General features: G+C 47.1%; 1 protein-coding gene across 1 annotated transcript in view; it reads right to left on the reverse strand.

Moving 5' to 3' along the window:
• Window positions 1-292: 292 nt before the first annotated feature.
• Window positions 293-13,490, reverse strand: part of CLCN6 (chloride voltage-gated channel 6) — a 36,788-nt gene continuing 23,590 nt past the window's right edge. The window contains exons 19-23 of the mRNA XM_081923544.1: window positions 13,249-13,406; window positions 11,314-11,470; window positions 10,302-10,409; window positions 8,472-8,597; window positions 293-5,715 (exon numbers count right to left, since the gene is read on the reverse strand). Of these exons, the coding sequence (XP_081779670.1) occupies window positions 5,635-5,715; window positions 8,472-8,597; window positions 10,302-10,409; window positions 11,314-11,470; window positions 13,249-13,406 (630 nt within the window). The 3' untranslated portion in view covers window positions 293-5,634. The remainder of the gene's footprint in view (window positions 5,716-8,471; window positions 8,598-10,301; window positions 10,410-11,313; window positions 11,471-13,248; window positions 13,407-13,490) is intronic.

The raw sequence follows: 13,490 nt of genomic DNA on the forward strand, positions 1-13,490 counted from the left end.
TTCTAGTCCTCATGGCTCCAGGTAACAGGCTGGTTTAAACAGAACCATGGGAAGTTGTGTCATACCATCAGTCGATCTGGCTCAATATTGTCTACACTGACTGGCAGAGGCTCTCCAGGTTTTTGAGATGCCAGGGATCAAAACCAGAACCTTCTGCATGCAAAGTAGGTGCTCTAAGCAACTGAGCTACTGCTTTCTTCTATGTCCAGGTGGCCGAAGGAAGCCAAGCAACTAGAAAGGTGATGCGCAACAGAAGGAAATGGTCATCACAAAAGATCCTTGAAGACAGATGCACGGGAGGAATTTAATTTATTTTCTTTCTTGCCCCCCACAAAGAGGATGGCCATGGTTAAACACTACAGGCGGTCAAACACAAATAATAATAATAATTATCTCACTCATTTTTTAAAAAAAATAAAAAATAATAATTATATACACAACAGAATTAATTCCCATCATTTGGTCACAAACACTCCCCTCAGGGAAAAAAATAAACACAAATTAGATTTAAGAAAACATTGAGAGGGTTTACCAGGGGAATGCACCGCGACATGGAGGAATGAGACAGGGGTTATGCCTTGATATGGCAATTTAATACTGTTTTAGAGACCAGAGTGGGCAGTGAAAAGGAGAACACATGAATATTTGCTCCAGATTTCTCTGCCCTGGGCTCAAGCTGAACACTGATCTGAGGGTTTAAGGGCTTTCTGTCTGTCTGGGAGTCTAGGCTTTATTGGGGGCGGGGGGAGAGAGAAGGGGTGGGTACCAAGTTTTGGCCAAGCCATCAGCAGACCTCAAGCAGTCTGGGGCGACGATTTCGGAAATGAGGGTTTGAGTGGCACATTTGAGACAGGGAGGCTAGCCAGTCTGCATCACTGACTTTCAATCCGCCAGATGGAAAAAATCCTCTTGCAACGTGGGACAAAAGTGTTGCTTTCTGGGCAAACCAGGTGTGAAGAACCTCTGGCCTTCCAGGCAGTTGCTGAACAGCATCTCCCTATCATACCTGGCCATTTGCTTGGGCTGATGCGAGTTATATTTCATCAACATCTGGGGGGGCCGGAAGGTTCCCCACATCTGTGGTAAACCCTTTTCTCCCCTATAGTTTAACTTCACAAAATGAAAAGCACTGAGTAAAGATTCTGCCTGCTTCCTCCTCCTTTAAAAATGAAGGGGATGAGATGCTCCCAGAATTATTCAGGACAGACCCAGAAAAGCAAAACCTTTCCTGTTGCTTTGGATAAGAGGCATTTGGCGGTGGAGGAAAGTGGTCAGTGCCAAATGTGTGTGGATGTTGGGCTATTTTAAAAATGTGCATCTAACTAAAGGCAAGACATGCACACACACCTCAGAGAACTGCAGAGGGCACAGAATTCAGCGGTGGCAGGCATCAATCGGCATAGAATTCATCCGTTCTGGCCTCCCCCTGGTGACATAGGAACACAAAGCCATTGTTGCATGGGTTACACCCCCCTTTTTTTAAAAGCACGGTTGAATAAACTCAGAAGGCACGACCTGAAAGTAAGAGACAGAGAAAAGGGCATCTATCGGAGGGAAGTGAATAGGCTGGAACCAAGCCCAATTTAGGAACTTAAGTGATGGTTCTTTGGACAACAGCGTGGGAGCAAAAACTCACATGCCCCTCCCCTACCACGCACGCCAACAAATGCACACCATCATGATATACCCCTTTCCCCCAGACCCACACACACACACACACCCTACAACCCCCCGCCCACAAAATTCCCCCTGCACAAAAATCTCAGCAATCTCAAGTCCACGAGAAGCCCAGCAATGAGAACAACGGCATCACCTAGCAAGAAACCGAGATGCATTGCAGCTCTGTATCTTAGCTCCGCTAACAAGCCCCTTGTCGGCATGTGCGGGAACAGTGGAACTTTTCATCATGATAGGGAAGAAGAAAGATCCCTTAGAGAGAGAGAGACAGAGAGAGCACAGCTGCCCTGTCAGGATAGCTGACACTCCTCAGGATAGGAGTCCTAAAGCCACTGGTTTCAAAATGAAGCAGCACCGCGTGATCTGGGCATCGCCAGAATGCCAAAAACAAATAAATCGGCTCGAAACACAGAAATGTATTGTCAAGCTCCTTCGAGCCAACAGCTCTGGGGAGTTGGGGAAGACAGTCTTTAATTGGTTCGACATCTTACGAGATCGCAGTGAAGGAAGAAACCCGACACGTTCTGGGCAAGCTTTGCCGAGAAGTGGCAAAGCAGCTCATTTAACCGGCTGTTAAGTCAAGATGTCAACGATGCCGCGGCTGTTCAGTGCCAGGCTGCTGGACTTCTGGTGGGGGGGGGGGAGGCAGCCCCTCCCCTTTCACAAGGGGGCAGCACAAAAAAATCACACATCCCCCCCCCCCAACAAAACACAGACTTGTTATTTGGTGCCAATGAAATCTTCAACTCTCCCACTTTTTAACACGGCTTGCAGATCAATAAGTATCAGAGAGGTTCAAACTTGTGGGAACTTTTTTTTTTTAAGAGCTTGGCAATTTAAGAGTAGTAGTTGCCGTCAAGGACACAAGCTTAGGAAGAAAGTTGATTATGCCCCAGCTAAGAGAGAGATAATAATTTTAAAAAGTGGTTTGCAGGGCTGAGCTGATACCTGCTGCAACCAGAAAATGCCAGGGCCAAATTAAGGTTTAAAGATGTGGACTGCCCTCCTTCCTTCCTCCTCAAGGGGTCAAAGGAATAAAGCAGTGGGTCTGAGAAGCAGAAAAGAGCTGAAGTCTTTCAATGGATTTAGAGGGACAGAGAGAAGGACCTGGTTCTGATTTTCTTTCTCTTAAAAAAAAAAAACCCACATGCACTACCACACAATCACAAAGAGCTATGCAGAGACAGACTTTACACATTTTAAACACACATTGCACATTTATACACACACACACACACACTGCATTCCTGGTTCAAGGAAATGAAATCAGAACTCGAAACCAGGCAATTTTTGTGTCCTACACCCCAGGAGCCCAAATGCACACATATAATTTCGGAAGACGGGAAACTGAGATGCCTGAATTAGCGTCACTGGTGGCACAGAATGGTTTAAAAGAGGGAGGGGTCCACAAACACAGGGTTGCATCCAGCTGAGAGTAGACCCACTGAAATTCACAGGACCGAACCTATTAATTTCAGCAGGACTACTTGTAAGTAAAACTAACATTGGAGACAGCCCACGTTTTGGTTTTAATGAGACCAACAAGGTTGTGATGGAGTGAGACGCTCAAAGCGATTCCTTCCCTGCCTGCCTTGTGGCACAGAACAGGTTTTAACAGGTGGGGTGACATGGAAGGAGGATTTTGTTTTATTTTTGTGTGCAGGCAGAGCTGTAGGGGTCCTTTTCTTGGAATGCATTTTCTCTCTGGCTGTTCGGCCTGGGAAGAAAAAACCTGCAAAATCCACACTCCACAACTGTGCTTTATCAAGACCATCAGCATCAGGGCTGTCACCTTTCCAAACCGGAGAGATTTAGCAGAAGCAAGAACAGAGGAAAAAACCTACGGAGGCAGGAGTCCGCTGGAATAACTGCGAAGGGGGCAGCTGAGATGGGGCTTGCGAGAAGCCCCAGACCGGCCTGGGCTGGCTTGAGGTGACTCTGCAAATACATGAACTCTCTCAAGTGCTCCTGGAACTGCTGCAGACAGTCCCCCCCACCCCCCTTTGCAAAAAAAAAAAATCTATTTCGGTCCTGGACTGGGTGTCACAATTGCAACTTTTCAAGACTTGCTAGTTAAAGGGAAGTCTTTCTATGAAAACTGGATTCTCAGAGACACCCCCTGGAGATCTACTGTTCGGAGGACTGAATTCCCCAGCAGTCCTTACAATCACTTGCAGGAGGAAGGGAAAGATTGGAGATCTGCCGTGGGGTGTGTGGGTGTCAAACAAGCCCAACCAGATGTGTCATGGGTAGATTTGAGGGGACATGGCAGGGCCACTCTGCAAATTGGTGCCTCTGTAGCGACAGAGCTGTTGTCCCAATGCACGTGACCTGCTCGGGTTTGCTTAGGGAATTGCTGCTAGATGCCTAGTGCATGCAGGAGAAAACCTTTAAACACTCCAGAAATATATTTAAGTTTGGTTTTCTATACAGTGGCAGCAGCCTGGTATGGAGCGACCAGCTGGTGGCAGTTTAAGGGGCTGAGACAGATAGGAATTACGGGCGCCGATCACCAGTGGGTTTGATTAGGGGAAACTTTCACCAATGAGCTTGACTTTCCCTGCAAAATGTCTGCGGCAGGGTGCCAGACAGCCACCTGCAAGACAAGCGAGATTCTTCTCAGTGATGATGAATGGCCACTGGCCATCAAGCTTACTATTTACTGGAAACCCTTCAGGCAAACCAGTTCAGCTCCACTCCCAATGTCTCTCTCCCTTGAGAGTGGGGTTTTGCCCTCCAGAGGACACTGGACTCCCAACTCCCATCAGCCCCGGGGCCAGGGATGATGGGAGTTGTAGTCCCAACATCTGGAAGGCCACAAGTTCCAACCCTCTGTTCTAACGCTTCCATACTACAATGCCAAGCTAAGATGGCCCGGGAAGAGATAATTTGAGGTCCCAATTTCCAATTCAGGGTGCTGACTTATTCTTTAAAAAAATTAAGCCTTTAGAGAGCTAGGAGACCTGAATCTGTTCTGTAGGCACACACCTGCTCCATCTTGGGTCTTCAAGGCAGGGTTGGTGAATCTGTGACTCCTTTCAGGTGCTAGACTACAACTCCCAGCAGCCAGTAGTGGTCAGAGGTGATGGGAGTCATAGTCCAGCAATGCCTGGAGGGTTGCAGGTGCAAACAAACCCACGGCACTCCCGCTGCCAAACCCTTGCAAAACTGACCCATGCGGCTTTCCTCACTCACAAGAGGCAAACGCTGCCTTTCACTAACACACCCCAACATACACTTACTTTTAGTGGCACGATTTTTTGTTCCCTTCCATATGCACCTATAACCTCCCCCCCCCCCAAAAAAAAGATAATTAAGGATCAAGGGTTTGGTTCCCTCAAGTGGAGACTTTCCCTCACCCCCAAACATCAAGGATCCCAGCCTCTAGCTGAGAAAAACAACAACTCAAAAGTGCAGTTAAGTGGAATGAAAATGAAAATGAAAATTCTACGCAGGGAATTCCAGAGTCTGCAGTAAAAAAGAGAGAGAGAGAAAAGTGTCTCTTCTTCTTAGCCTTACTGAAACTACGAATGCAAAATAGGAGGAAACTGCTGGCCCAAGCTTGAGATATAGCGGCTACGTGCTGCATTGGTCTTCTGAGTCTTTCGAGATGGTGAACACCTGGTTTTAGGATAAGGCAAGGAGAGGAGAAAAGGACAGGTGTTCCTTCCATCTGGAATATGGCATAGATATGAATCGTGCCGGCGGGGCGGTGAAATGTCGGGACGATGCCGATCGGAAGCCAATTGGGGCAGCAGGTGAGCGAGCCCCTAAGATTAGAAGGCAAGCGTTCAGACCACAACTCCCAGAGTCTTCCATCCCCCGAGAGGTCACTGGGGGGCGTTCCCCCAGTGAGAAAGAAGCCGGTCCGCTTTTGTTGCCTTTAAAGTGCACGAAGGTGACCCGGGGGCCATGCGGGAACCCGAAGCGGCGGCTTGGGAGGCGGGAGCGGAGGGGTCAGATGGTCCGGTAGTGCTGTCGTAGCCTGGCCTGCAGGAATTCGTGGGTCAGGTTGTGGCGCGTGATGATCCCAACGATCTGTGAAGAGGCGGCGGGAGAAAAAGAGGGCAGGGTAAACCAGGGTTACCCATCTCGTCCGTCTTTTAGTGTGGCAGCATCTACACAATGGAACTCCCTGCCTATTGATAAACAGGCGTGCGCCTTTGCTCTTTTCAGCCCTTGCTAAAAATGTTTTTGTTTAGACAAACCTTCTGGTAACTTTGTTTTACAGTGGTACCTCGGGTTAAGTACTTAATTCGTTCCGGAGGTCCGTTCTTAACCTGAAACTGTTCTTAACCTGAAGCACCACTTTAGCTAATAGGGCCTCCTGCTGCCACCGCGCTGCCGGAGCACAATTTCTGTTCTCATCCTGAAGCAAAGTTCTTAACCCGAGGTACTATTTCAGGGTTAGTGGAGTCTGTAACCTGAAGTGTTTGCAACCCGAGGTACCACTGTATTCTCTTTGTAAACTGCTTTGAGTTTTTGTTCTTTTTTCTTTTTTTTTACAATCAAGCAATGCATATATTTTATTAAATAAACAAGTCTAGCAGCCCATAACCTGATGACTGCAATGTGATCTCTGCAGAGCTGCCCTCCAGCCTGGTCTGAACTCTCCAGACATGGAAGTTCTGAACACAGAAGTTCTAATTTGCCAGTGCAAGCGCATTTTGCCTAGAAAGATAGAGACAGTCGTACCCTGGCAGTCGAACGGAATCCGTTCCGGAAGTCCATTCGACTTCCAAAACGTTCGAAAACCAAAGTGCAGCTTCTGATCAGAAGCCCCATCGGACATTCGGCTTCCAAAAGCAGTTTGCAAACCAGAACAGTCACTTCCAGGTTCACGACATTCGAGAGCCAAATTGTTCTGGAACTAAACTGTTTGACTTCCAAGGTACAACTATAAATGCATCTGGCCCTCCCTCCATGAATCTGAACTATGTTGTCTGAGGCTTGTGGGAACTGCAGCCCAAAAGACCCAGAAGACAGGCAGTCTTATGCCTCCAAACACCTGCTAGCTCATTGCAGGATAACCTAGTGTATTGTGGTATAAAAAAGCATTATTCGGAATAGTGGTTTGCATGACCCACTAAGGAAGATAAAGGTAAAGGTAAAGGGACCCCTGACCATTAGGTCCAGTCGTGACCGACTCTGGGGTTGCGGCGCTCATCTCGCTTTATTGGCCGAGGGAGCCGGCGTACAGCTTCCGGGTCATGTGGCCAGCATGACTAAGCCGCTTCTGGCGAACCAGAGCAGCGCACGGAAACGCCGTTTACCTTCCTGCCAAAGCAGTACCTATTTATCTACTTGCACTGGTGTGCTTTCAAACTGCTAGGTTGGCAGGAGCAGGGACTGAGCAACGGGATTCGAACCGCCGACCTTCTGATTGGCAGTCCCTAGGCTCTGTGGTTTAACCCACAGCGCCACCCACGTCCCTACTAAGGAAGATAGCAACACGATAAAACAGTTAGCGTATTTTCCCTCCTAAAAAGCACAGGGAAATGTGTGTGCATCTTGCATCCTATGGAGCGAATGCAGGGGGGAGGCAGGCGGGAAAAGCCCCCAAGAGCTGCACACAAGCTCCGTGCGCTCCTGCGGGCTTTTCTGGGAGGTGGGAGAAGGGACTGACTGGCTGCATCAGTCCCTTCTCCCACCTCCCAGAAAAGCCAGGAGAAGCCGTGATCTCTTTAAAGGGGTTGCACGGCTTCTGTGGGCTTTTGGGAGAGGTGAGGGAATCCCCCCACCTCCCAGGAAAGCCAGGAAAGCCCTGCGCAGCATCTCCCAGCAAGGGGAGGTTGCGTGGGGCTAAAGAGGAAACCAAAACAGCAAGCGGGATCCATTCCATCCTGCTCGCTGCCTTCGCATGTGCCTCTCCGGCAGGGAGAGGTTGTGCGCAGCCTGTACGCTGCTCTTTGGGGCTGGGGGGGGGGAGATTTTTTCCCCTTGATTTCCCTCCCTAAAAACTGGGTGCGCCCTATGGTCCAGTGCGCCCTATGGTGCGAAGAATACGGTAATCACACATTTACTCAAAATCCAATAAAATACATTTTGTTTAATTAATTCAACAACATTGATAAGCTTGATCTAAAAATACCAGCTTTTCAGAGTCTGATAGTCATTTATACCTCTGGCAACCCCCAGGTAATCCCACCAACCCCCATGGGGCAGTACTGCCCACGTGGGGGACCCACTCCTTGGGAGAGCCACCCAGTCTTTTGCCTCCATACATCTGCTAGCAGTTTATGCCAGGATCATCTAGGCCAGGGTTTCCCAAACTTGGGTCTCCAGCTTTTCTTGGACTACAACTCCCATCATCCCTACCTAGCAGGACAAAGGGTCAGGGATGATGGGAACTGGAGTGAAAAAGCTACCGGAGACCCAAGTTTGGGAAACACTCATAGCTCAGCATACTACAAACTGGCCTCCTATGCTCTGCACTATATGTTGGGATTGTTTGTTCTAGAGCACAGCAACATCTAGTGGTGGTTATTAGGCAGACACATCTGCCTTAAAGCTCTGGATCAGGCATCCCCAAACTTGGTCCTCCAGCTGCTTTGGGACTACAATTCCCATCATCCCTGACCACTGGGTCCTGTTAGCTAGGGATGATGGGAGTTGTTGTCCCAAAACAGCTGGAGGGCTCAGTTTGGGGATGCCTGCTCTGGATTCTGCAGCAAGACGGCCTCTGGATTTTAAACTCTTGGCACAAACCTAACTAGGTGGAAGAGGAAGTGGTGGGAGAAAAGTTACACCCAGACCCAGTTGAAAAATTCTTCCCAAAGACAGGTTAAACTCACCTCCCCAACAGCATTCACCACAGGCAAATGCCTGAGCCCCATCGTCCGGAAGAGGTTGAAGACTTGTGAGACGTGAGTATTCGGCGAAACCGTGAAAGGGGAGGGATTCATGTAAGGCGTGATGTCCTGCCAGAGGAGTTAAGCAGACATGGGGAAAGGTCGTCAAATGCAACCCAGCAACAATGCAGCAAGAAGCACTTTTGTAATAAGCTAAGGAGAGCCGGCTGGATCAGACCAATAGCCCATCTATTATGATTTTTGCCTGTTTATGTATTTTTAAGAATTTTGTACTTTTCAAGTTTATACGTTTCACTGATTTTACAATCATTCTGACATTTCCAAACTTTACCTCCTTCCCCTTCTTTCTGTGGTTCCTTAAATTTGTTTTTGATATCTTCTGCATATCCTAATTAATTTGCTCATTTATTCGCCTTCGCTAAATATATACTCTTATGAAACTGCAGGTTATTACAATAATCCTGCCAATGTTCTTATCTGTTTATAATTTATCTGCAACTACTGTATTCAATAAACCATTTCCATTCTTTTATTTTAAAAACTATTATCTTGATTTCTTATTTTTCCAGTAAGTTTTGCCATTTCTGCATATTCCATAAGTTTTTGTATGCATCCTTCCTTTGCTGGGACTTCTGTTTTTTTTCCATTTTGGGGCAAGTAACATTCTTGCCGCTGTAGTAGCATACATGAATAAGTTTCTATAAATTTTAGGTAGTTCTGTCCCTAGAATTCCCAAAAGAAAAGCTTCTGGGTTTGTTTTTTTTACAAAAGTTATTTTAAACACTCTTTTCATTTCGTTATATTTCATTTCCCAGTAAGCTTTAACCTTACCACAAGACCACCACGTATGATAAAAAGAACCTTCTTTCTCTTTACATTTCCAACACGTCTTTGATTTAGATTTATACATTCTTGCCAGTTTACTCTGAGATACCATCGATATATCATTTTCAGGGGGAGAGGGCTCTTGGGTTCGAGTCCCGATTGTGAGTCTCCCCCAGGATGATGGACTAGATGGTTCACTGGCCTGGTCCTTCAGGGCTCCCGTTATGTTCTTATGTGTTTATCAGACAGCTAGTTCTTTGTCCCATTTCCTTCCACTGCTAGAATCTACCAATCCGCTTACGGAAGCCGCTTCCCCAGAGAGATAAACAAAAAGGGGAACATTTATTTGATTTCGATTTATACATTTTGGCCAATTTGCTCGGTGTTTGGTACCATCTAACGCAATACGGTCTTCAAACAAAAACATCTTGAAGGTCCCAGGCCACAGAGAGGTTAGGCTGGCAAACTAGAGCCAGGGCTTTTTCGGCTGTGGCTCCGATCTGGTGGAGACCACAAGAGACCTGGGCCCTGTGGGACTTGACATCTTTCCGCAGGGCCTGCAAGACAGAGCTGTTCCACCAGGCCTTTGGCCAGGGCACAGCCTGACTCCCTCCTTTGGCAATCCTCACAGAACTCTAGCCCAATGGTTGCCATTAATCTGATTGGAATTAATTTTATAATGATTTTATAATGTTTTATTTTTTTACTGTTGTTAGCTGCTCTGACCCCGGCTTCGGCTGGGGAGGGCGGGATATAAATAAAAATTATTATTATTATTATTATTAGCCCATCTAGTCCAGCATTCTGTTTTCAATGTGGTCCAATGGAAAACTCGCAAGAGCCCTCTCCCCTCCTCTGGTTTCCAGCATCAGGTATTCAGATGCAGTGCTGCCTTTGACCATGAAAGAAGAGCACAGCCATCTGGCTGGTAGCTACTGATAGCTTGACGCTCCACAAATTTGTGCAAGCACACCCTCTTGCCCTTACCACAATCATCCTGGGGTTCAGAAGCGTGAGGTCCAGATCGTGGATGTCGGGATAGCGGGGGTAATCTTCCGCCATCTCGCCGTACGAAAGGCGAGGCTGGCTGGTGCTCTGGAAAGCAAATCTCAGTCAGGCGGACACAGATCAAATCCTACGGCGTATCAAAAGTGGAGGAGAGCAGAAAATTCTGGACTGTGAATTTCTATTGCAAGGGAAGCTGGGGGGAAGCTGGGACAGGACTACTGTCCTCTAGGGTCCTGGGAGGGAATTTCTTTGAATGAGAAGAGTCGTCCCCATTTATTTGTAAAAATATGTACGTATCGCTGTTGATTAAATAAATAACTAAATCAGAACAGTGTACCAATAACAGTACACTAAAACTACAGTCATACCTCGGGTTAAATATGCGTCAGGATGAATATATTCGGGTTGCGCTCCACGGAAGTAACGGAGCGTGTTACTTCCAGGTTTCGCCGCTAGCACATGCGCAGACGCTCAAAATGATGTCATGCGCAAGCACAGAAGTGGCGAATTGCGACCTGCACAGACGCGGGTTGCATTCGCTTCATGATGCGAACGGGGCTCCGGAACAGATCCCGTTTGCATCCAGAGGTACCACTGTACATAAAAAAGTTAAAATCAGATTATGCCGTGAAGACATACATGTCATTCATGAGCTACTCCCAATGAGCTGAAAGAAAAAACAGCTCTTTTAAGATAAAATTTGGGTTCTAGTTTGTCCTCTATGGATGTTTCAAACATATCAAGACGGGACAAAAGAGGAATTTTCTGGAGAAAACGCAATAAAAAATGTTAATCGTTTAAATAAAAAAGGACAAATATCCACTGGGGAGGGGGGGCCAGGAACATGGGGATCTTTTCCCTTCAGGTGCAGGTGAGAAGGGAACACCTCTGTCAGGGACGCTGTCAATGCAAGGTCTCTTCCACACTAAACAATAATGTCGCCCCAAGCCGTTTGCAGGCCCAAATAATTCAATGAGCGGAACCAACTCACCGACTGATTCTCCGCATAACAGACTCCTCGCACCAGCAAGGTGACCAGCTGTGAGCGCAGGATGAGGCCGTGGAAAGTCAGGGGCCGGAATCGCTCCTCCATGGTCCACTCTTCGCTGGGCGATTGGTCCGGGTAAAGGTTAGGATATGGGGTGTACCTGGGATGGGGGGGGGAGTCGATCAGGTAACATACAGGTAATTATTGAGCAAGCCATTCTGGAGATGGATTGCAGGGGTGCCTGCAGGAAAAAGGGGCCGGGTCAGGCCAGCCAACCAGTCAGCCCCTGAAACATTTGCACGCTCTCACTAGCTCCCTATGTATCTGGCGTTGAGATGAAAAACTCACTGGCCTGGCACCTGCTAGATACTTTAGACTATAATAGTACCTTGGTTCTCAAACGTAATCTGTTCCAGAAGTCCATTCCAACACCAAAGCGTTCCAAAACCAAGGCGCACTTTCCCATAGAAAGTAATGCAAAATGGATTAATCCGTTCCAGACTTTTATACAGTGGTACCTCAGGTTACATACGCTTCAGGTTACAGACGCTTCAGGTTACAGACTCTGCTAACCCAAAAATAGTGCTTCAGGTTAAGAACTTTGCTTCAGGATGAGAACAGAAATTGTGCTCTGGCGGCGCAGTGGCAGCAGGAGGCCTCATTAGCTAAAGTGGTGCTTCAGGTTAAGAACAGTTTCATGTTAAGAACAGACCTCCAGAATGAATTAAGTACTTAACCCAAGGTACCACTGTATAACAAGTTGAAAAAAATGTTTAAAATAACTTTTTCTTAAAAAACCCTGAAGCTTTCCTTTTAGGAATTCTAGGTGCCGAAATCCCAAAGGAGCAGAAAAGACTATTTATGTACGTGACCATGGCTGCACGGATGTTATTGGCCCAGAGATGGAAAGAAGATGAAGTCCATACCAGAGAAGAATGGCAAATCAAGTGGATGGATTATGCCTAAATGGCTAAAATGATGGGACGAGTCAGAAATCAGGAAGACCAAAATTCTAATAAGAAATGGGGAGAAATAATAATAATAATAATAATAATAATAATAATAATAATAATAATAATAATAATAAATTTTATTTATATCCCGCCCTCCCCAGCCGAAGTCGGGCTCAGGGCGGCTAACAACAATAAAACAGTACAAAAGTACAGCACAAACAACACTCTAAAATCATTCATTATAAAATTGATTCAAATCAAGCCACTGGCAACCATTGTGCCAGAGCTTAAAAACCATTGTGAACAGTTAAAGTCGTTAGTAGGATTGGAATATCCCTTGTAGTTTAAGGGTGAATTTTGGACACAATGGAGAGATAAAAGACTTGGATTGTCATAAAAGATGCAGGTAAAAGGTAAAGGGATCCCTGACCATTAAGGCGTTTGTGTGCTTACATTACGTTGTGTGTGACCATTAAGTCCAGTCGTGGCCGACTCTGGGGTTGCGGCGCTCATCTCGCTTTACTGGCCAAGGGGGCCGGCGTACAGCTTCCGGGTCATGTGGCCAGCATGACTAGGCCGCTTCTGGCGAACCAGAGCAAAGCACACAAACACCATTTACCTTCCCGCCAGAGCAGTACCTATTTATCTACTTGCACTTTGACGTGCTTTTGAACTGCTAGGTTGGCAAGAGCAGGGACCGAGCAACGGGAGCTCACCCCGTCACAGGGATTTGAACCGCCGACCTTCTGATCGGCAAGTCCTAGGCTCTGTGGTTTAACCCACAGCGCCACCAGGAGGAAATGATTAATAACAGAACCCACAAAGGGGAGGAGCGAAGTCCAGGAGATTCCTTGGAATCTGATTTTTATGTTGTGTATCTCTGACTGTAAAACTTTAATTTGGAAAACCAAATAATTTTTTAAAGGAATGTTGCACTCAGCCTGAAAGAGATGCCCACCCTCCGTCCCGTTCTGTGTTTGCTCACCTGCGCTCCAGCATCTGCTGCAACATGTCCTCTGTCTCCGGAGGCTCCTCCGTCGCGATGTGGTCGTCGCAGACGTTGCGAAGCTCACTGGATGGGTAGGACTTCATGGACTGGCTGCGTTTACGCTGCTCGCCTGCCCGGGTGAGGATGCTGGATTTCTGGCAAAAATAAACCGCCATTGTTGCATCACGTCCATTGTTACTGACTTCCAAGAGGAATTTGAAAAACATTCCTCTTCCCCC

The sequence above is a fragment of the Podarcis melisellensis genome, assembly GCF_964234715.1.
Source record: "Podarcis melisellensis genome assembly, chromosome: 8".
Lineage (NCBI taxonomy): Eukaryota > Metazoa > Chordata > Lepidosauria > Squamata > Lacertidae > Podarcis > Podarcis melisellensis.